We start from the raw sequence: 24,956 nt of genomic DNA on the forward strand, positions 1-24,956 counted from the left end.
GTTTTGTGTGTGTGTGCATTTAGTTTTGCCTTCTTTATGCTGGAGAAATGATACTTTTGTTTCTCACCAAAAAGAACATTAACATATTTCTAGTTGATTTTGTCTTTTTTTCCTATGCTACCTTTTAGCTAAAGTAATTTAGCTATAGAGTTGAGAACCAGTACTTAAGAACAGACATCCCTAAACAGAGTATAAAAACCATTACTGTGGCTAGAACCTGAATTAGATCATTGCTAATCCTTCCTAAATTTTACAGTCACTTGTATAGATGACTTCAAGCTACTTCTGAGCCTCCTTTATACATTGAGAAAGCATCAGTAATATAGGTATATGTTTGTATTAAATGTTCCTACATGACAAAATAGGCAATTCTTCGCTTTTTAATCTGTTACATTTTTAGTCGCGAAGAATTAGAAGAGGTTATCAAAAACCTCCCTACCAAAAAAAGCCCAGGACCAGATGGTTTCAATGCGGAATTCTACCAGAACTTCCAAGAAGACCTAATACCTATACTCCTTAATGTATTTCACAATATAGAAACAGAAGAGTCATTGCCAAATTCCTTTTATGAAGCTACAGTTACTCTGATACCAAAACCGCACAAAGACTCAACCAAGAAAGAAAATTATAGACCAATCTCACTCATGAACATCGATGCAAAAATCCTCAACAAAATACTGGCAAACCGAATCCAAGAACACATTAGGAAAATTATCCATTATGATCAAGTAGGCTTCATCCCAGGGATGCAGGGCTGGTTCAACATACGAAAATCTATCAATGTAATCCAGCATATAAATAAACTGAAAGAAAAAAACCATATGATCATTTCATTAGATGCTGAAAAAGCATTTGACAAAATTCAACACCCCTTTATGATAAAAGTATTGGAGAGATTAGGGATACAAGGGTCATACCTAAATATAATAAAAGCTATATACAGCAAGCCGACAGCTAACATTAAATTAAATGGAGAGAAACTTAAAGCCATCCCACTAAACTCAGGAACACGACAAGGCTGTCCACTCTCGCCATACCTCTTCAATATAGTACTTGAAGTTCTAGCAATAGCAATAAGACAACATAAGGGGATCAAAGGGATTCGAATTGGAAAGGAAGAAGTTAAACTTTCGTTATTTGCAGATGATATGATAGTGTACATAAGCGACCCCAAAAACTCCACCAAAGAACTTTTACAGCTGATAAACACCTTTAGTAATGTGGCAGGATACAAGATAAACTCCAAAAAATCAGTCGCCCTCTTATACACAAAGGATATGGAAGCAGAGAGGGAAATCAGAGAAGCTTCACCTTTCACAATATAAATTATTTTTATAAAAAAATTAAAAGAGTAAATCATTACCCTTTCCCATTTTAAACCATTTTTATTTTGAGGTTCTGACTGTTCAGTGAAGGCTTTTTTGTTTGTTATTTTGATAGTATTCTTTTTACATACCAATCCCAGTTTCCCCTCCCTCCACTCCTCCTGTTTTCCCCACTTTCCCCCCCACCCCACCCCACCCATCTTCTCAAAAGTGAGGATAAGGCCTCCCCTGAGGAAGTCAACTAAATATGTACCATCACCTCATTGAGGGAGGACCAGCTCCCTCCCCCACCTCCAGTACCTAGGCTGAGCAAGATCTCTCCATAGAGAATGGGCTCCAGAAAGTCCATTTATGCATTAGAGTTAGATCCTGATCCCACTGCCAGTTGTCTCATATACTATCCAAGACACACCATTGACACCTGTATTCAGGGGGCCTAGTTGTTAGTCGGGGTTCAGTAATCTTCCAGTAGCTCTTGTCAGTTGATTCTGTGGATTTCCTCTTCGTGATTTTGACCTCTTTGTTATTATTGCTCCTCCCTCACTTCGATTGTGCTCCTGGAGCTCAGCCCAGTGCTTACTTGTGGATGTATATCTGCATCTTGGCTCACTCGTTAAAGGCTAGGCTCACAACCAAAGAAGGCTTTTTTAAATCATAATATTCATGTGGACTGTTTTTGGTAGAGTTACTTGACTATTCTGCTGCAGAGTTATGCTGAAACAAACCCCAGAACTCCACAGAGAAACATTATTAGAAACGTGTGTTAGACACATCATGTTCAGTACAGCGGTAGCAAAATGGTGATTTCCATGATAGGGTAGAAAATGTTTTGCATAGTTTAACTTCATTTGTAGTCAATTCTCTCTTATTCATCTCCCCACACCATGCATGTGAGTGTCAGGGTGTGGGGGCTCTGTGTATGCCATATTGTCCCTGTGGAAGTCAGGACAAAGGCCAGGAGGTGTTCTCTTCCAGGTTGGGTTCCCAGGATTGAACCCAGGCCTTCTGGCTTACATGGCAAGTGCCTTAACCCACTAGACAGACTTCTGGTTATAGTGATATAGAAACTTCAAATCTGAGAGTTGTCCAGATTCAGAAATTCCTTTGGTGTGAGATAATTGGGAAATTTTTCTAAATGACTAAGCTCAAATCCAGGAATGGCATGAAACTTAAGCTGCTATAAATATTTTTATGTTTTCACTATTTTAGTATTGAGAAGCCCCATCTAAGAGTGTGAAAGTTAAAAACATTAGCAGGATTAGTGTTGCATTACTAGGTTGGGAATTATTTTCCACATTCTGACTTCATCACAATTTATAGTTTGATTTCAAACTTGTTGAAAATAGTTTCATTTGTTTTATGAATCTTGGATTTCTGAATCATTGTTGAAATTCTCCAAAGTAAACTTAACTTGATTAATATTATTGGCCCACCCCGAGAAAAAGCAAAAAAACCCAGCTCCCGAGATTTTGCTGTGCAACATCTATGCTATGTTGTGGGGCCCATTGATCACTTGAAGGCTTAATATAACTGTTAAGAATTAAAGAATTTCATTCTCCTTCACTTAATAGCTCTGTTTAAATTCTGTTTTTCAACCTGATCTTCTACATTTAGTTTCTCATTAGGATGAAGCTATTTTAGAAGCCTGTTTCCATCTTAAGAATTGATAATAAAATTCTAAAAGTGTTGTCTACCTTTACTCTCACAGTAAAATGACACATATGTCATAAGGTGTGCACATAAGGTGTGCACATAAGGTGTGCAGCAAATCTGTAGACTTTGAGTCCATGTGCACTCAACAGCAGATTGAGTGTACACCATAATGACAGAGATAAAGCTCGTTAGCTTCCTTAAAAGAATGGTAGATGCCTTCTGCTTATTGACTTATTTCTTAGAAATAGAAATGATAATAGCTGACATGTTTGGCCTGCACTATTCATTATTAGAGAATTTATGTCATATTGGCATATGGTAGCATTTCTTTATAGCAAAGTTCAAGATATATTCTTTTAAACTTTATACAACACAGTACATACTTAGTGTGTCAAATACAACTTTTGACCTTTAAGTTTTATACTTTAGAGAGAGGATATTTCTGGCAATTTCTAATAAAAATTGTGAATTGAGGTATGTTTTTTTTTCAGTATTGAAATTTTCTTGCTTCCTAATCTATAAACATAAATTAAAACTTCAGTCTTATAGCATTCATTTTATTTTGTTTATTGTTTGCTTTATATAAATTATTAAGTAAAACATTCATTGTATGCACTGATTGAAGGGAAAGATTTTCTCAACATTGGTAATTTCTTATGAAAGAGAAATCATATTTGTACACTATCCACAGGGATAATGTAAACTATCAGTTCCTTTCTACTTCATATTGCTAGTATTTATCATTCTGTGAGGGTCGTATTCTTAATTAGCACTAGAATTCCTTTTACGCAGAGGCAGGCACATAGTCAGTTGCTCTTATAAAATTTGTCAGAAGACTAGAAAGTGTCATTTATGTCATTTGCTGCAGTCTCTTACTGCTTCCCTAAGCATCTTTGAACTCAGTTTTGATTACAGGACTTAGACTTCTATCTCAGTAATTATGACTCTTAACAATCTATATCTTCTGGTCCTCCCTCAATCAGGGTGCAGCAGGTGGATTCTACATAGGTGATGAACAATATGTATCATACAACTTTTTATCAAAAGAAAATGGGAATTTAATTCAAGATAGTTTCATTCATTGAGAAAGTGATTTGGGAATTTAGCTGTAAATTGTTATGCCTTTCTGTAATGATGAGATGAAACAAGTACTTGTGAGTTTTAAATGTGAACTAGGATAAATTTTACAGCTTTGGATGACTCAGATTGCATGTGTACAAAATATTTATAAAAGGATATATCTGACATATCACATGTATGTCTGTATTTATGTATAATTATAATGATAAAATATGCACATTTTAATTGCTGACATTCTCATGTCTTAAAATAGAGTATCTAAATGCCCACATGACTTTTCATATCATGGTATTTGTATGTGTGGGCTTATTTTTAGTTCTAACATTTTACAATTTGTCCTTTGTTTGCATGCAGCAAGGAGTTATGGGCGAAGACGAGGTAATTCATTTCTGTTTGCTATAGTTCATCTGTTTTTAATCGAGCTGTATTGATCAATGTCATAATTACTGATTTCAGAATTCTTTATGCAATGTCTGAAATCTCCTAGAAGAATCACATATTGTTGTGAGAACTTACCAACTTTTCAGATTCTAACTCTTAACCTACAATGGTGTATTTTCATACTAATGGTCATTAAATAAAATTTATCCTCCTTAAACTGTCAAAATTTTTAACTCTTATTAAAAATTATATCTATATCTTCTAAAATAAAGTTGTTTTATCTGCCTAAGAAATAAGTTTTTTAGTATTAACCAGAGTGACATGTGATGTGATTTTTCTACTGTATAACCAATTGTCTTATCAGTCATTGTGATTTTTGTTTGATCCAGTTGGAAATGACACCTGTGTAAGTAGATACTGTCATTGGCAGAAACCACATAGCCAATGTTTCCGTGAAGCTGTGATCCTGTCATCCCCTTTGTCTAGCCTGCACACCACTGTCCTTTTCCACCTCCTCCGTCATAACAGGATTTCCTTGAGCATTTTTTTGGGGGCCAAGGGACGAGACTATAGTATGGGGCTACCACTGAACTCGCTCAGAACACAGGAACACCTTCTGTGACGGAAACTTTGCCCAAGCCAATATGTAAAGAAGCAAAATTACCTGATATTTCTATAGTTCTGCACACTGAATAAAAAGTATTTGCTCTCACCTCTAGAATTTTCCTGAAGCCAAGGAAGATAGACAGTAATAGCTGTGTCCTTGGTTATAATTTACACGTGTGTGGTAGTGTCCTTATCTGTTGACCAGCACCTTCCCTAAAAACACAAAAGGAAAACCCATTACCATCACTGATAACCAATGCTAATACTTCATGTTCACAAGCAGTAATTCAAATTCCACATTTCAATTTTATTGCTAGAGTCTTGACTCTCCAAATACTTGACTGAATCTCTGGATTCTTCACTTTTCAAAAAACTGGAAGAGAGTGAGGCTGATTTACTTTCTAAAGGCTGTTCATAGGGAGCTGAGAAGAAAGTGGGAAGGTTACAGTGTTCATAACAATTTTTACATCTGTGACCTAGTTCACTTCACAATCAAGTGTGGAACTTTGATTGTCTTGAAAATAACTATCTACCAATCTGTGATTTTTCAGTAATTCCTTTCATGTCTGAAACATTTTTCCTTTATCTCTAGTAACTTGTCAGTTGGGCATACTCTGTATAAATATCATATGCTAAATTTTTAAAGGCAAGGTATCAGGGTCAGGGATTTTCTTATTATAACTCATCTCAGTAACTGCAGACTATGACCCAAAGAAGGAAAACGGACATTTAATTCCTTGCTGCTCTGATAGAGACCTGCCTAGATGTGTGTCTCCTTAGGGAGCTGTGAAGAGAGGTGCCCCATTTCAGAGCCACCTAGGCACACCACAGGCAGGTGTAAACTTCATGTCCTCTCCTTGTCCTGAGCTGGCAGCCTCTGCATACAGCTGGTGCAGTAGAAAGGGAGCTGCAGCCTTTTCCCTCAGGTTGTGATCACAGCTGTAATAGAGCATAAATCTGCTGCCACAGTTCAGTTTGAATGGCCAGATAGAAAGGTTTAGTCTTGAAGTCTAGCTGCTGTAAGATTTTATTTGTATTTGGTAATAGCTAGCTTGGTAAATAATAGAAATATTTTACAAGAAAAACCTACATATCAGAAGAACAGCACAGAAAGAAGTAGAGATGCTTCCCTAGCTGTCTTTCTATTTTCTCTTCATTTTCCCCTCATGCTGATACAGGACCAATCTCTAAACCTAGCCAACCAGGAATCCCCTATTATGAACTTGTGCTGTGGATTTGATGGGCTAGTAAAATGGTGTATGTTCATTTTGGTCTTTCTTTTTTGTTAGAATAAATAAAGCGTCTCTGTTCTTGAGGGATGTGTCAAAATGAGTTGGCACGATTGGCCAAAACCAAGTCCTGGTTGGCACCAGCACATTGGGGGTGGGGCAGCATCAAATGTCAGAGGGCAGTCTGGCTTCCAGTAGCCATTTGATTTTAGAAAGAACTGGTTTCTTCCTTCCACCTTTGATTGACCTTCTAGTGAAGCATAGGGCAGCACTTTTTATTTTAAAGACTTCCCACTTGACTATAGTAAAGCTAAATTACTACCAAATGTCTTTGATATATTTCCAGTTCCTTAATAGTGTCAATAAGAACTTTACATCAAGCCGGCTCTAGATATTGATTTATGAAATAAGCCTTAGAGATGATCAAAGTATAATTATACCAGAAGTAATCTAGCAAAACCAAGATTCCTTTCTCTGAATGTCAGGAGCCTGGGGCCATGGGAAGCTCTGCAGCATTAAGAAAGAGCAGGGCACATGGAAACTACTTGACATCAGGAAAATTGCTTTTCTTTTGTAGTTACTATTCTCTTCAGTGTTTTTTCCATCCCCCTCTGAGAATGAGCATACTGGTCTGGGATGGAATATGGTCGGGATTGTGCTAAACATGTATAGGACTAGTTAAACTCTGTCATTCAGAATTTTCTACTTCTGTCATAATCCCTCCTTTTTATTATTATTAATTAAATTTATTCATTTATTTTGCATCCTAAACCCCTACCGCAGTTTCCCCCCTATTCCCTCCTCCAAGACCCCCCCCCCCAGTCCACTCCTCCTCGTTTCTGCTCATAAAGGGGCAGACCTCCCATGGGTGTCAACAAAGCATGGCATATCAAGTTGAGGTAGGACTAAGCTCCTTGCCTTGCTTGGCAAGGCAACCCAGTATAAGAATAGGTTCCTGGAAACCAGCCAAAGAGTTAGGACAATTCCTCTTTCTAATAGAAGAATAAACAGCTATTGTTTTCCAGAAAGAAAAAAAAACGATATAGGATAGTTTGAATAGTAGAAATAAAGAACTTATTTTAATTAATTTACTAAGCTTCAGGAAGCATTTTTTTCTTTAGAAATTAATCCCAAAGTTGGTAGCTTGCATATGGAATGAGAGGATATAAGAAATAATGTTAGAGGGAGTGAGTTTTGGAAGTTGCTGAGGTTTGGTATGTTCACAGTGTGGAGCCAATCCGGTGCCACTGTTCATAACTGACAGTTTAATATAGAAGGCATTGCTTATTTAAAGTTGAACTGGAATGGAAAATGTGTGTGTTCATGCCCTACCTTCCCACATCTTTGATAAGTAATTATAATAGTTATCAGAGAAAGGACAGGAGTCCCTAAAGCATGAAAAAACATCCCTGTAGTAGCTGTCTAGAAGGATGCCCTGCCTTGGCCTGAGGGCACAGCCTCCTGTGTTTCTGCAGTGTTTAGATTTGACAGCAGCACTGGCATTATCTACTATTTTTGTTTGTTTGTCTTGTTTAGTTTGTTTCCTACTTTGGTCACCCTGGAGCTACATGATAGTGGAGTTGAATTGTAGTAGAGTATACTGTCTGTAAAATGTAATTTACAGCTCCAAAGAGGCTGTTCTACAAGCTGTACCCTGCCAAACCAATTTTTAAAGAAAACAAAATTCTAGTGTACTTAATTTTAAGGCAAGTAAGAAAGGGGGCAAACTATTATTGGGGCAAAATATCTTAAAATAATCATTGTACATTAAGTAGTAGATTTTTGTCCTTCTTTGAAGAAACATACCAGTTAAAGGACTGGTTGCTCGAATTGGCAGTACTCAAAAGTACTGATAAAAGGATGCTCAACTTACTAGACCTGGATGGAGGTGGGGGGTTCCTTGGACTTCCCACAGGACAGGGACCCCTGATTGCTTTTCGGGCTGGGGAGGGACTTAATTGGGAGAGGGGGAGGGAAATGGGAGGCGGTGGCGGGGAAGAGACAGAAATCTTTAATAAATAAATAATTTTTTTTTAAAAAAAGGAAACTTGCATCACACTAGAGGGTATTTACTGCTGCCATCCTAGAAGATAGAAAGAATATTCAGATTCCCATTAATTTTAAATTTCTGTGCTTTCGTATTTTTAAAATTTCACAACATTCTATAAATAAGATTATGGAACAATCTATAAAAGTCAAAGAATCGTGCTTAGAGTCAATCTATAAATTGATTGATTTGTACAGCTATCTCCTCATTGATATGTTGAGAAATGTCTATTCTTACATTCTAGAATAAATTCAAAATCTGAAAAATCAAGTAGAACCAAACCTGAGTATGTTAGCAAAGCATCAGCATCAGCTTCCCTGCCGTGCGCATATGTGTTGCGCACACACTGCCCACACAGGTGGATGAGATGGGAGCAGGGAGACGGCCATCAACATTAGTACCAATATCATTGAGCATCCAGCTTGCATTTTCCTAATAAGAATGATAAACTTGGAGTATATTTTCATATACTTATATTTTTAAATCAATGATCTATATATTATTACTCTTTCAAGTAAGTATTAAAATTCATTGTTTTATGACCTTTTGAGAGAAAGCAATCATTGTTTTCTAAAAATGAAGATTCTTATGAGTGTGGCCAGTATGTGAAATATTCTCAGCCATTCTGTTGCTTCCTTTGTTCATTGGAGCTTTAGTTAATGGATTGTACATTCTGTACACAGTTAGAGCAACACAACACTTAGTTACTGAGTGAATGGTAAGGTTGCAGCGCATTTACCATGAAGTATATGTACCATGTTATAGTTAGGAAATATCTTAAGTCACTTTGGGTCACCTCTTATTACTGTTTAGATTCTAAATATTTGTGATCTGTGTTTTTTCCCAAGAAAATTCTTTTATAATTTTTTATTATATTTATGGATTGCTAATTTTGTATAAAAATACTTCAAAATGATACTGTGTGCAAAATATTAGCATGTCTTAAGTTCAGTCCAGCATTTGGACAGTCATCTTAATTTCCCTAAAATCTAAGCAATTGTTCCCCTACTCATCTAACTCTTTTTAACATATAAAATTATTCAATTAAAGTAAGGTAAGTTGAGTGATTAATTCACAGTTTATTAATATTTAATGGATATTGTTGGTGGTCATTTTATTGAGGGAAAAAAAGGAAGGATGAAGGGAAGGAGGGAGGAAAAAAGGGCAGATGGAGAGAGGGAAGAAAGGGAGGGAGGGAGACAGACAAGATGAGTACTCTTAGTCAGAAAATTCAAATTCTAAGAAATAACAAAACAAGAACCATTCCTTGCCCAAGTAGGTCTCTTTCAGAACGTCTTGTTTCAATTGAAATCATCTGTGGAGTAGTTCCTGTTTCCTGGAGGTTCTTTCTTCCTGTTGTTATAGCTTATAAATTTTACATAGTTATATCCAACATATTTCTAGTTAGTGTCTGCAGCAAATACAGTTCTCACCTCAAAAGGAGAATGAGATAGTTTATTTAGGAACCAAATATGAATGGGCAAAGCCCAGGAACACTAATTGAGATTGCCTCGACTGGTATGGGCTAGTGTGGGAGACCTTATATGGCTTTCATAGTCACAGAACTAAGGAAGTCAAGTAAATTGGTGGCAGTAATCAGGCAGTGGTATTTTGTAGGGGTACAGGAATGTTCACCTACTGAGGGGTGAACTTTAGACAGGTGGCACAATTGGATTAACTTGTTTATGTTTTGGGTATCTTGGAGGTAGTTTTTCACCCAGGCCAGAGATTCCATCTTCTTGACAAGAAGAAACTAGTTTTCCTTAGTGGGCCTTTACTATTGCTGTGTCAAAAGGTATTTTACAGCAAAGTGAGAGATGTCTGCTGTAGACAGCATCAGATGCTATCTGATGCATATAATTAGTTTAGGTTTGTAGAGCCTATTCCAGCTCTCCATACTCAGTCAGTCAGCTTTGTAGAATCTTTAGCCTGTGTGGCTTTTCCCTCTGGTGACTCCATTTTAGACTGGCTTGTTTATTTTTATAGGTATGTAGCTCTCCCCTTCTTCCCCATCCAATTCTCCACAAGATGCCATAATCCTAACTTGTTTATTTATATCACATCATCCTGAGTCAGATATTTCAAGATGGTAACTTGTTAATCATATTTTAATTAAGCATATATTTCTAGATTTAGGTATATGTTATTAGAGTGTACACTTGTCTCTTTGTTCTAAAAATATATCCTTGATTTAATCTTCAAAGAACAGTTTGTCTGCATTGTTAGCCTTTTCCCTTCTCTAATACATTTCTAAAGACATTTGAAATCTCATTTGATATCTGTATTGTACTGAACATGTACAATATAACATATCACTACATGTGGCAGCCACCCAGCTTCTTAAGATTGCTACCAACAAATGTTGGGATACTCTCAAACAGTTTTTATTTCTTGAAATTATCATATCAATTTGCTTACCTTTTCCTTTTTCCCTCTTGACCTCTCTGATGCTTATGTCATGGTCCTGTTTGGGCTTCTGGCTTTTTTTCTCATCCTTTCTGTAGTGGAAGTTCCATGCCTTCTGTATTTGCCAAGGAGCTGCCCTCCTCATTTTTTCCTAGAATTTTCATCACTGATATTTCCATTCTCTTCCTTGGAAAGCTGTTTACTTGAAAGACAGTTCCCTTTTTTCTCCACTCTGAAGCATTTGAAGCTTTATATGTGGTTTCACCCATGTCCTTTCCTTGTACCTGTATCTGACATTTACTTCTTTATATTCAGTCAATGTGGGACTTTCTTTGGCTACTTCCTGTCCACTGTTGTTTCTCTTTCATTTCTCATCCTTGTTTTCTTGCCTTCCTTGCCTCCCCTAATCTCAGCTGCTTATTTGTCTTCCTCAGTCCTCAGTCAGCATGTCACATTCTTGCTGGGGCTTCTGCACCTAGATGTTTGTTTGCTGGTTTTTTTTTCCCACCTACTCAATAAAATATCGTCTTAAAAGGGTAAATTCTGCTAACCTCTAAGGGCTTTTCCTTTATTATGTCTGGCATGTTTCAGTCAGTTGTTACCTAGTACCCTTGGAGATTGAAGAACTTACCATGGTGTTCAGTACACTACTGCTTCTGCCTAGTCTACTGCCTTTGAAGTATTTGTAGGATTTCTTAGAGATAGAGGCCATCCTTACATGTAGAGTTCTTCTTAGAGATAGATGCCATCCTTACATGTATAGATCTTGCCTTGCCTATGTGTGCATTTCTTGAGGGCAAGGTACGATATTTTATTGTGTGTGAGCATACAGGGCGTCAGCGTTAATTAATAGGGTTAAACAAGACATGCCCTTAAAAGGATGCACTCCTGAAGAGTGGGCTCAGATAGGAACTTAGATGCTGTTCTTTACCTCCCACATGTGCATAAGTCCCCTCTGCATAGTCATATGATTGTCATATGTGATGAATTAAATTACTTCAAGACCTATAGACACATAGGGCTTGCTGCTTACTATAGCATCTTAAGTGGTTTTTTTGGAGTTATTTTGTTGGTGGTGGTGATTTTTTTCTTTCGTACTGTCCTCTTGCCTATTTAACTTACACTGTTTCCTTTTTACCACGAGTGTCTAAAGAATTTAGTTAGACATCAGGCCTATTTCCCATACATTAGGCTCTTTCTGCTATCCATAAACATCTGAAATGAGCTAGCAACTTTATTATCTCTTTTGTGCTGTAGTGATTGTCATGTGACTCTATTTCTTTTGCTTTTGTTGCCGGGGGTGGACAAGCCTCTGTTCCTGACCCACTTCCTCAGCTCAGTGACTGTTTATCTCTAGGCCTTACTTGAGTCACTTCTCTCTTGAACCTTGCTGTTCTGCTGTCTGTATTTCCAGTCATTTCTATGACACTGTCAGCTTAGTGTCTAACCCCTTACATTTGGCATCTGTTTGCTTGCCTTTGTTTTGTCATTTTTACTATAAGAGATTGAGTTTATATCTGTCCTTGTATTTTAGGTCGATCGTCCCTGTTTCCAATAGACGATAGCTTGTTGGACGATGGTCACAGTGATCAAGTTGGTGTTTTAAATTCACCCACATGTTATTCAGCTCATCAAAATGGAGAACGAATAGAACGCTTCTCTCGAAAAGTTTTTGTTGGTGGGCTTCCTCCAGATATTGATGAAGGTAAGTTCATCCAACCTTAAAAACAAAATGTAATAAAAAGGAATTTTTGAGATCAATTATTTGAACAAGTACTTTGAAGTTCTAATGATATTTTTAGCATATGCATCATCACTGTGAGCATTTTTTGAAGGTCTCTATGTTCTAGCCCATATCCTAATGTTTAATGCAGAACACACATGCCAATATCTGTGTGACTGTAACACACACATGGCATTCCTATGCACACATACACAGTGCAATAGATGGAACCAGGTATGAATCTCTATCTGTAGTATGCAAAAATCAAAGGTTAAATTTCTTGAAATTTATCAATTTACTTAAAGATACAGAAACACAGTGTGAAATCCAATAAGGAAGTGGAAATAAAACATAAAATAGGAAATTAGTACTATGCAAATGTTAGTTAATATGTAATAATACAGAAAAATAACTTAAGGTAGAGGTTAAAAAATATTTAAACTATGCTTTTAATGTCATGAGAAATCTACCCATTTGTTAATAGCCTACAGAGAAGATATTGATACATTTAGAGAATATTTTCAGTTATTGTTCATATATTTGCAAATATATTCTGCATATTCATCAGCTTAACATAGACTGTATCATTGAAATTGAACGTACAGTATTTGAATGTCAATGAAATTGCCTGGGTTATATTAGCAGTGGTATGTTTTACTGACATTATAGCTAGTCTTGTTTCAGTAGACCTTATCCTAACATGAACATGGTTTCACTTGTGAACACCAATAGCTGTTTTAATTAACTTGATAATAATGGCATGTTTCAGCCCAGCGCTAGTCTGATTGGGTATACTATAAAGTTGTTAGTATTCAGGTGATGTATGAAATAATAGAATTCACATTGAATACCTTAGTCTAGCTAGTGTGCTGCTTAAAAATGAATTTATTTTGACTACAACAGTGAAATTTTATATAGTGTTTTAGTAAAGATCTGTTTTCTTTTTACATTAGAGTTAATCTTAAGGTATTTGACTCTTTAGACATAAGTCTTCCAGGTACTTAGAAACAGGGTTTCTTGGAATGAATCATAAGGACTAACTTGTGATGCACATTCTATACTTTTCTAAGATGAGATCACTGCCAGCTTCAGAAGATTTGGACCTTTGGTAGTAGACTGGCCCCATAAAGCAGAAAGCAAATCCTACTTTCCACCAAAAGGTAAGAGGTTTATTACTAATATTTGCGAAGTTGTATGAGAACAAAAGAAATAATATCAATTTCTTATTTGGGGTCTTCTTTTAGAATTGAGCATAAGTACCTTTCTATAAATACTAATGATTTATGGACTGAGCAGATGGCTTATCCAGTGAGGGCTTTCACCACACAACCCTAAGTTCTACCCTAGATCCCGTAGAAAGGAGAAGGAGAGAACGGGCTCCTGAAAGTTTTTTTCTGACCTCCATACAGATAATCAATAAAAGCTGTTTTAAAATTAATCTTTGCAGAGACCATCAGTCTGAGTGGAGTGAGGCAGAGCGATTTTAAGAACTGCTCCAGTTTCATTTGAAGCTGTTAAGGAGTCATAAGATTTGATACACTTTCCTCAAAACTTTCTAATGATTTAATAAATTCAAATGAGTATATGTTTGGATATGTCTCTGCCTAAAGCATTAGTCTAAAGTCACATGGATTCAAACTTATTTTCCATTCTATGAGATCAAGATACACATGAAGTGATTCATTTACATTTTATAAGATAAAACCGTTTACATAATTTCCAAGAAATACACAAGCAGGTGATGATGTGACGCAGCACTGGGAGCATTTGTAACTCACTGTCAAGTGTTTATAAAAGAGTAAACCACCAGAGGAAGAAGGAGCAAAACACATCGGCCTAGGAGCGTGGGTGCAGACTTTGTCAATGAGACTTCAGTTGCTCAGGAAATAGGCCACCATCCTAATGAAATTAAAAAAAAAAAATCCTGTACGGTGAAGGAAATAACCAAGTGAAGGGATGGCCTTCAGCTAGAGAATGGAAGGAAAATCTTCACCACTTTACCTGTGGTGTGGGATTAATATCATGAATAAATACACAGAGAACTCAACAGACCAACAAGAAAGCACATGACCAAACCAAAATATGGACTTAGGAAGTGAATAGATTTAAAAAAAAAAAGTACAAATGAACAATAAGTAACTTACAAAGCATGCAGCAGTTTAATCATCAGAGAAATGCAAATTAAAACCACTTTGAGATCTCATCTCACTCTAATAAAGAACGACTATCTTCAAGAAAAGAAGCAAATGCTTGTAGGGATGTGGGAAAGAAGAGCCCACTCATGTTGGTGACAGAGCACATTCAGGGCAGCCACCAAGGAAATGAGTGCAGAGATTTCTCAAAATATAAAAAGTAGAGTTATCATTTGATCCAGTTGTGCCACTGCCTGGCATGCACCCAGAGGGCTTTGTCTAAACCTCAGACAGCTTGCACGTTCTTGTTTACTGCTGCTCTTTATGAGGGCTGAGAAAGGGAATTAGTCTGGCTCCCTCTCACCTGGCGGAGAGATAATGAAAATGACATTCAAGTACACAGTAGACTTTTATTCAACCAGAAAGAAAAGTTAAATTAAGAAAATTTTGGAAAAATATGTGGAAGTAAAAAATATATTAAGTGAGGTTACTCAGCAAGAAAGACAAATGCCACTGTCTCCTTCATATGTAGATCTAGTTTCTGATTTTTAGTATCTCTGTATTTATGTGGAACGAGTGCGTATCGCAGTCAGAAAACTAGAAAGGGGCCATGAGACGGGAAAGGGAAAGAGGCGTCGGGAGCTAAGGGAAAGGATGGTAGAGCGCATGTGGGGTGAAAGGAGGAGCCCTGGTGGAAGGGCTGGAGTGGGGTGAGAGCAGAGAGAGTAGTAAGGGCTTTGGAGGCATAGCGGTCAGCAATGCCCAAATGTGTATGAATTGTCCTAAGGAAACCTGTTTCTTAGTCAACTAGCTAAAAATAATTTTTTAAAAGGGTAAAAAATGTGAGGAATAAATGTAGTTGCTTGGACCACTTACTGCGAGGATAATTCTGTGGCTCATCACTACACAGAAGTCCCTGCCATGCTTATGCTCCTGTACAAGTCATGTCATCAAGGATACGTTTCCTGGGGAAAGGAGGTTGTGTTCCCAACAATAGGAAGAAAGGGTAAAGAAGAGCTGATGTTATTGCTCATTCAGAACTACAAACAGCAAATTAGCCATAGTAAAGAGGGATACATTGAAGAACTTTTAGTTTAATATCATTAAAACAGGTCTAGAAAAAGTCTCATGGCTGGGAGGATTAACAAGTCTGGATAAGGCACCTCTGAGCTCCCACCCATCCCCACCTGCATTGCTCCCGCCACTCTTCTGCATCTACATGCTGTGTTCTCTCACTTCTTGCCGTGGTCTGGACACAGCAGTCTCTGAAAGCACAACCAGTTCCTAAACACTTCACTGCTGGGGTAAAGGCCAACCTGCATCTGTCCCACCTGATCTCGCATCTCTCTCGCTGCTTGTTAGTCCTCATCCTCTTCCCAGTCCCACAGTACTGTCTGCTCCAGGACCTCTCTGTACAGTGTTCTGTCGTCATGAAGTTTTTGTGCCTCTGCCCTGCAATATTGGGGTGTGTGTGTGTGTGTGTGTGTGTGTGTGTGTGTGTGTGTGTGTGTGTTAAAGAGGGGGAAGGAGAAAGAGACAGAGAGAGGGAGGGGAGGAGAGAGAGAGAGAGAGGGGATATTATGTTCTCTGGAAAACAGAATGATTCAAACCTATTTGATTGGCTTTATGTATCTTAACAGTACTTATATTGAGGTAAAGTCACTTAACTTGACATGCATCATTTTTTATGGTTATTCCAGGCTATGCATTCCTCCTCTTTCAAGAAGAGAGCTCAGTTCAGGCACTCATTGATGCTTGCATTGAAGAAGATGGAAAGCTCTACTTGTGTGTTTCCAGCCCTACGATCAAGGACAAGCCTGTAAGTAAACAGCACATGAACTGTGGCCTATAAAGACGGCTGTTCAAACAGTATTTTTAAATTACTGCTTTAAAAATTAAGACTGCACTAACAATTTTAAACAGTAAAATAAATAATTTTCTTCACAGGTTCAAATCCGTCCTTGGAATTTAAGTGATAGTGATTTCGTCATGGATGGTTCTCAGCCTTTGGATCCCAGAAAAACAATTTTTGTTGGAGGTGTTCCCAGGCCATTAAGGGCTGGTAAGTAGACTCCCTAAGTCATACAAATTTGTCTTCTCTTTTTGTTGATTTTGGTATCTAAGGAAGTATGCATTTTTCTGCATTTGAGTTATTAACTGAACTTAGTATTTTAAAAGAATGAGTTACAAAGTTCTGTTTCTCAGTAGCTAGTAACCAAAACTCTGCAGACTGTCAGGTGGGGTATAATTATATGTGTGAGTATTTTCTGAATGTGCCTGCTGTGTAGTGTCACACCATCTGAAGGAGCTAGTGATTGCTGTCTCTGAAAGCAGCCTCCTCAAGTCAGGGAGATACAAATTAACGTTACACGAGTAAACGCTTGATGAAGAATGTGATACCTGCTGCAAAGAAAGATGATTGGAGTAGGAATGCATGTATGTGTGTGTTTATATATTCGTATATTTATAAATATATGAATGTGGTATGTCCATATTTAGAATATACTATGATGTGATATCTTAAAAATATTTAAGCTGATTTTAAAAACTAAAGAGAGTTTGGACAACGGGAGCATTGTGAAGAGTGTGTTTCAATGACAGAGTGAACAGCACATATGGAAGTCAAGTGCAGAGCAGCAGAGGATATTCATGGGGGGACTGCATAAGGCATAGCTGGATGACCTAGGGTGCATAGAGTTATGGAGGAGATACAGAATGATATTGGAAGAAATCAACAGAAGTTAGATCATGCAAGTCTAATAGACTAATTGATGTTGATCGTTAAAACATGAGGGTTTTTTAAGCCGAAGAGATACACATAGGCCTGTTTTGGAAAGATCAGATAAGCTGATGATTCATGAAGAAGAAGAGATTGAGTAAATAAATAATGGTAGGCCATGTACGGGCCTCTTGTATGGGATTGCTAGTGGGGGTAGAGAAAGAACCAGTTGGTCTGATATTTGAATCCTTAGGCAGAAAGTGCTGTTGGGTGGTTGGTGATGGCTTGTAACTAGCTATGGGAAACAACCAAGGAGGGGCAAGTTAAAGGAGATTGGGATTTGGGCTATGAATGGCCCCATTCAGAAATCTGCAGTGGAAATTTCAACTAAACAATGTGGCATCTAGTAAAGTGTTTAAAAAATAAATTTCTAGTGTTTTGGAAATAAATGGGAGAGGAAGGATTGAAGACAAGCAGATAAGCTTGTTTCCATTAACCAAATGAAAAATGCTGGATTTTAAAGCAGACCTGACTGATGGAAGTGGGCAAATTGGATTGTCACTATGTTCTGAAAAGCAAGTCTATGAGATTATCTGTATAGTGAAAATGAAGAATGAAGGCAGAAACTCTGTTGCTTACCCAGTTGAGTCAATGAAAACTCATCAGATCATGTTTTATTAAGTAGAGGAAGAATGTGTTCATGTGTGGTTCTTTTTAGCATGCTATGTATTGCAGTATCACTTGAAATTGTCTGGTGGATGGTTGTTTGTGAGTATGGAATTCAGATACAACTTCAGGTCCACAGGTGGTATTCAAACACGTGACATAGAATGGGATCACCCAAACCCAAGTGTAGACAAAGGTACAGAGCCTGACGTTGCTCTGACGTTGAAAAGTGAGGCTAAGAAGTCGTCAGTGAAGTGAATTATCAGCAGAATCAAATGCCTTGCAATTCATATGCAAAAAAAATTCCAGGCAAAGTAATAGATTAGCTATGATCAGTGCTTCCAGCAAGAAGATTGAGCATTGGACTTATGAGATGGGAAAGTTGATCTTGAAAAGATCAATTAAAGTGGAGTCACAGGATGATAATCTAATCGTTAAGGGTTGTACAGATAGGTATGGGGTTAATCTGGCTACAAAATCTGTTACCCATTGGTCACCAGGGTGATTGAGCTGGTCTGTCCTCCCTCACCATACTGTGTTTCCCTTCCAACCTGAGTGCTCTGTTAGAGAGAACAAGATTCTCTTGTAGGAAGAGAAATGAGTTTGAGAAGAAAGCTGAGCTGTGGGAGAGAGGAGGTGCCAAAGCAGTGTCCTTCCCTGAAGAAAGTGTATGAGATGAATAGGCAGGTGAAACAGCTGGATTTTAAGGAAAAAACATGAAACTCTGTCTCACACCAGATTATTAGACAGTGCGTGTGGTGGTAATGCGTGTAACTCTACAGTAAGAAGTGGTTTGGGGTTATTAATCTGTTTGTGAGGGTTAAGATGTAACTCAGGTGTCGAATGCCTGCCAGCCCATGCAAAGCTCTGGCTCCCAGGCTTCCTCTTAACAGCTGCTTTGTGTTAGTGTTCTCTTAACTCACTGTTGATTTACTGTCTTCTCACCTTCAACCTGAGTGTCTTTTCTTTTGAAGTGGAACTTGCTATGATCATGGACCGGCTGTATGGTGGTGTGTGTTACGCAGGAATTGATACGGATCCAGAACTAAAATACCCAAAAGGTGCTGGGCGAGTTGCTTTCTCCAATCAGCAGAGCTATATTGCTGCCATCAGTGCTCGATTTGTTCAGCTTCAGCATGGTGATATTGATAAACGCGTAAGTTACATAGCGGGAAGTCTTCTGTGTCTCACTTAATACGTATAGGTGCTTTTTATCGTAAGGAGTTGATAACATGGCTCAAACACTTTTATCTTCCTTTATCTCCTACACTATATCCTTGAAATACAAATTTCTTAATGTATTTTAAACTTGAAGCATTACATAAGAACCATTAAGTATAGATGTGATTTTAAAGCCATGTCAGAAGTTTTTATCAGCCTATTGGTCCCAGCTATCCGTCTAGCTGTGGAGCAGTTTATACAACCTTGTGCTCAAGACAGAGTGCCTGGGACCAAGCCCATGTCTGCCATTGGCTCTGTAATCTCAGGCAACCGGCCCTCTCTGCCAATTTTCCTGACTTAAAGTGTGGGAAGGAGTGCTAGTTAGTCTCTAGGTTATTTTGAGGACTCAGTGAAGTTCATGTGCAGAGACACTTGGAGAAGAAGTTGGCCCACAGAAAGTGCTAGTTAAGAGCTAGTTTTCATTTATAAAAACTAAAATTCAGAAACTGTGTGTATTTCTGTAAGTCATTTGACCTAAAATTGAAAACACTGGTTTATTAGCGCATAGACTGGGTCTGTATATAGAAGTCTGTGAATGACAGCTGAAAGCCGTCCTCCTGAATACTTGTGAGCTCTGATTGCCATCTAAAATAGGAGAAAAGCTGCTCATTTACATATCAGTTTCACACCAAAATCTGTGAATTGTACATCAGTAACGATTCTAAAACAGTGACACCAGCCAGCCAGCCAGAGACAACAGCCTAGGGTGTTCCTCAGTTACAAGAAGGCAAGGCTGCTGCAGTAAAGCAGCCAACACTGATCCACAGTGTAGCGATTCCCGGGTCTTAAACCTTCCCTGTGTTCAGTCTTCCCAACTCCAGCAGAGTCTGCATTCTCACAGATGTGGAAACAGGTCAAGAGAGTCCCCTCAAACCTGACATCATCTGCTCAATCAGTCCTTCACAGTGGGGCTTTATATCTTACGAGTTTATAATGAGGTCTGGATATGCCCTGGATCAGATTAGCCACAGTTCTGACTTGTTTGCAGCAGCTACTGCAAGCAAAGTGCAGCTCTGGCCTGCGAAGAGAAGGCTGCTGCAGTCCTGGTGGCTATTGAGTTTCACCAGCTTACAGATGATACTATAATGAGAGGAAAATCTGGCAAGAAATTTGTCTCCCATGATAATCCTTTATGAATTTTGCTCATAATTTGAAAAGACTAATGCTAGCATACAGGTGTTCCAAAGATACAAAAGTGAGACTAGAATATCTTCAATCTTAGTTTTTAAAGTGTTCTTCTCTCTTTGGAAAATAGGATTAAATAGCTCTTCGTGACCTCTGAGGGAAACATGTTGAAATCAGTGAATTAGTGTTTAACCACTTAAGCTCACAGCCAATTATGAACCTGAAACACGATACACAAATGTACTCAGCACAGAAGCAAGCTGGCTTTCATTTCCCCTCCAGTGGGGGAAAGCGGCTTCCCTAAGACACTGCTACTTTTCTCTAAAACACTATAAACATTTAAAATCATTCCAATTTTTTTTTTCTGAAGCAGATGCCAGATTTTTTTTTTTTACCTCTTGTCTTTGTAGGTGGAGGTAAAGCCATATGTGCTGGATGACCAGATGTGTGATGAATGCCAGGGCGCACGCTGTGGTGGAAAATTTGCCCCCTTTTTTTGTGCCAATGTCACTTGCCTGCAGTATTACTGTGAGTTTTGTTGGGCAAATATCCACTCTCGTGCAGGACGTGAGTTCCATAAGCCATTGGTGAAGGAAGGTGCTGATCGCCCACGTCAGATCCACTTCCGCTGGAATTAAGTCGAGCAAACTGGCCTCCATCTACCAAGGAAAGAAAGGGTGCATGTGGCTTACTGTGCTGAAGATACTGACCTGCAGAAGAGATAAGTGCATTCTTCTGCTTCTCACCCAGCTCTCAATACATGCATCGTTATCAGCAGCCAAACACTACAAGCCTCTTGTTTTTCACCAAAACCCTACATCTCAGGCTTACTAATTTTTGTGATATTTTCATGTTAAAATAAAATGTTTTTTTGTATTTTCTCCAAGTTATTTTTATATGTAAAGTTAAAATTAGATATGAGAATGTTTTGCGTAGGGGCAACACAGTCTGCTGCTATATAGTGGGTGAAGCGTGCACTTATTTCTTAACATGGGTTTTTAACTTCAAGATCTGCCCCAGTACTTTACCAAAGGTAGCAAAATAATAGTGAAGATGGAATATGTCTGCTACAAATGCTTATTTTTATTGTTGCTGTTTTCAGTGTGTACATAAACTAAAAATTAGGGTTGATTTTGTTGCTCTCCATTTTGACTTGCAAGAAATAATACCTCAAGATAATCTGATTTATTAGCTATTTTTAAACATTTTTAATCACAAGCTGTATTAGCTTTGCTGCTATATAGGTGTTATGTGTAAATGTCACCTATTAATACGGGATTGAAAACGTTAGAGACACACTGCATTGCGGATGAAATGCAGGCAGCACAATATGGCCGAAACTGCCATAGTTTAGAATGTGAAACAATGCATGTTTACTTAACCTGTGTCCACCATATGCATGCACTAGGACATTAACTAATGAGGTGAGGTATTGCAAATGTTCAAAAAGCTCTCTTGAATCTAGGTAGCATGGACAAATTATAAAATTTGTTTCTTTACAAAACAGCAAACTTGCATGCATTCTTGTGACTTCAAGTTAAAAATGTTGTCCTACTTGTGTACAATATGCAAATTAGTTTTAGATTAGAGAGTGCAGCCATTTTGTGATCTGGTCAGTAGTGGAATTCGATTTTATGCAGACTGGATGTAATATTTGTAATCCCTGTGCAATTTTGTGATGTGCGGTTCTAATTCATGTGCAGTGATATAGTATAGATTAAAGATTGAATAAAAGAAAAACACAGGAATTTTAAAGAAAGTTGATTTTAGCCCCTTTGATAGTTCATGGTTAAGATATCCTTTAAAAACCAAAGATGGCCAGCACACTGCTAACCAGTCACCGAATGTGAGACCATGAGAAGCCCATACTTAAAGAGAGGGTTTTATAGAAGAACACAGAACTCTAGTGAAGTCGAAATGGAGATGGGAAAATATAACAGATGGCTAGTTGCAGAAAATTTACCTTTAAGACAATGGTGAAATCTGGCTTAAATTTGCTTATATGTTTGACCTATGTATATGGGGTCTTCTGTCTAAACTGGGGTCACTGTTGCATGGAGCATTGTTATTCTTAATGGTTAAGAATTGCTTTTTTAAAACTTTGATGAAGGAATTTCAGTAATGACTTTGCTTGCAGTTTTTTTCTTTTTTCTTTGTTGAGGGAGTTGCGTGGAAACATGCACAGTTCTGACCTAGAACATGGTTCATGGTGGTTTTCCTCTTTAGAGCATCCTAGCCACAGCTAGCTCTGTGTTGATGATGTAGGAGGTTACTCTGCAGTGGAAGCAAAGCACCCCACAATGGTAAATGGTTTTGGTTTTGGTTTTGTTTTTATTTTAATGCAGAACTAAGATTTTTGACTCTAAAGAGAGAAAATTACAAGGGTATAGCCTGTGCAGCAAGCCCTTGGGACAATCCTTCACATGAGCAAAGTGCTGATCTCAACATTGGTTGTCAATGGTATGCTTTTTTGTACTGTAAAAATACGTGGTTCATGTCTAACTCTGCTGTTTTATTGTGGTTGTGGCTCAAGTTTTTAATGTTTGAAGTTGACGCTGTTTTCAGAGGAGCTCTTTACTAGTTTATTTGTCAGTGTCCCTACTTGTTACTCCCATGACCCTCCAGAGTGTCTGGAGCATTCTTTTCTACCCTCGCCCTGCCAGACCTTGATCCATTTTGACATTTGTTATGCACTATTTTTATATCTCTGTGAGAGATTTTTCCAACAGTCAGCTATTTTATGGCACACTTTTTTTGACTGATGACATCTCCTTTGCTATACCTCAATTTTTGGAATTTAGAAAAGAAATCAGTAGTTTTGCAATGTTAATTATTTAGATATTTAATTTCGCAGATTTTTAAACTTTATTTTCATAATTTCTGCTTAATGTTTAAAATTGAAGAGCCTTTTCATGTATTAAATAATGAACTCTAAAATAAATTGTGTGATAATTGGAGACACCGAAAATCATTTTCCCTTCTTAAACAGAATCAACTTTGAAATGAAGGGAAACGAAATGGTGCCCTTTCCCACCAGGGTGACCGCGACAGAAATGCTGGTTTGTGTCACCTTCGTTTCTGTTAGGACAGAGCTTATTGGTCTAATATTTTGTTCCCCCTGCCTCACCCCTACCTCTAATTTGTTTCTTTTTCTGTTTGGGGATTATTTTTCCTTTTATGTACTACATTCTTATTTTCTAACTGTTGAACACTGTATTAGAGTTTTTTTAATTTACAGATCATATTTATTTTACTATTTTTGTAGAAAATTATTAATTTTGATTGTATTTTTGTATTTCAAAGCTTCTTCATTTGTGTTCCCTAAATGTTCATATTGCTGCCCAAAAGTATGAATGACTGTGGAGGAAAAAGTACTTTAAAAGTCCACCCTTTTTGTTAAGAAGGAGACATTTAGCATTTATATATTTGTGTATGGAAAACACTTGATATTTTATCCCTGTTGCATCTGGCTGCACGAGCCTCTCCTCACAGATGCCGCAAAACTTGAATATAACACACTTTGGAAGGCTGACTAACCTCGATTCTGTGTTGTGATGTGCAATACTGTTTCTAATGTTTGTATAAAGATACAGTGTAAACCTTTTTAATGCAAATTTATTTTTTTCATTGCATATTTTGCAGACTTTATCCACAGTGTCATTTTTTACTGTCAGAAAAGATGCCCCTTTTGTCATTGCAACTATTTTTTAAACCCAGAAATCTTTGTACTGATGTAAATGATTGTAGTTATTTTGGATAGTGTTTTGCTAACAAAAGGAGAGACTTTTTTCATGCATATTTCTATTTTGTTTTTTTGGGTTTTATTTTATTTTAATAGTAGTAAAATACTTGGAATAATTTTTCATATTCTTGTCATTAATATTATTTTGTATTTTTATGTGAAAATATATAATTTTATGACACTAATTGCTAAAGTTTATTTTATGTTGAATTATTTTTGGAGCTGAAATCTTTGTAATATTAAAGCAACTAGTTTCTAATTCCCAGTTTCTGTATAGAATCGCACAAGTGGTTTATGGAGTGTTTGGATTGTAACTATAAATGGTTCTTTGATATGCAAATTAATATTTTCAGTTGATTTTATTTTATATTCCTAATGGGGTGTTAAAGCCGTTTTTTATTTTTTTCTAAATAAAAAGAGAACCCATGCTTTTATGGACACTAGGTAAAACGCCTTCAGCTTAAAATTTTTGTTAAGTAATTTAGTTTATTTTATTGTTATCTTCCAGGTGTCTAAATCTCCAGTCTGTCTGTTGTACTGGTAATTTAACTCTGTAATGGAATAGTTTGCTGCCAACTATTTATATTAAGTAATTTTTAAATATTTGTAATATTGTTGACTGACTAATAAACTATTAAGTTATTGGCATAGCTGTGGAACCTTATTTTATAGTTTGCACCTTACACACTGCCGGGGGCAGGGAAAGTGGTGGTTTTCTCAGAGGCCACTCCACAGTGTCGCATACAGCTGGGAGAAGCCCCAGGGACTAACTATGCAGAATTCCTCGGTATTTAAGCCTGGAAGCCCCTTTGCATTTATGCCCTTTCCTGCACCTAGCCCTAGCACACCTTAGAAATCTCTCACAGTGCCCCCAGAAGTGTCACCTTATCTGACTTGATGC

The 24,956-nt window shown here is 37.5% G+C and overlaps 1 protein-coding gene across 5 annotated transcripts in view; it reads left to right on the plus strand.

Annotated features, from left to right (window-relative positions):
* Cpeb2 (cytoplasmic polyadenylation element binding protein 2) overlaps positions 1 to 24,703 on the plus strand; it is a 51,280-nt gene extending 26,577 nt beyond the window's left edge. For 3 of the 5 annotated variants that reach the window (XM_041636244.1, XM_041636246.1, XM_041636248.1), the window contains 7 exons: positions 4,413 to 4,436; positions 12,262 to 12,432; positions 13,521 to 13,610; positions 16,283 to 16,401; positions 16,530 to 16,644; positions 18,942 to 19,123; positions 20,724 to 24,703. In XM_041636244.1, the coding sequence (XP_041492178.1) occupies positions 4,413 to 4,436; positions 12,262 to 12,432; positions 13,521 to 13,610; positions 16,283 to 16,401; positions 16,530 to 16,644; positions 18,942 to 19,123; positions 20,724 to 20,951 (929 nt within the window). In that variant the 3' untranslated portion in view covers positions 20,952 to 24,703. The remainder of the gene's footprint in view (positions 1 to 4,412; positions 4,437 to 12,261; positions 12,433 to 13,520; positions 13,611 to 16,282; positions 16,402 to 16,529; positions 16,645 to 18,941; positions 19,124 to 20,723) is intronic. The other 2 variants (XM_041636245.1, XM_041636247.1) reach the window with 1 other exon arrangement.
* The last annotated feature ends 253 nt before the right edge of the window (positions 24,704 to 24,956 follow it).

Source organism: Microtus oregoni, unplaced genomic scaffold, assembly GCF_018167655.1.
Source record: "Microtus oregoni isolate MIOR12 unplaced genomic scaffold, Mior012 000049F_ref0000343, whole genome shotgun sequence".
NCBI classification, from domain to species: Eukaryota; Metazoa; Chordata; class Mammalia; order Rodentia; family Cricetidae; genus Microtus; species Microtus oregoni.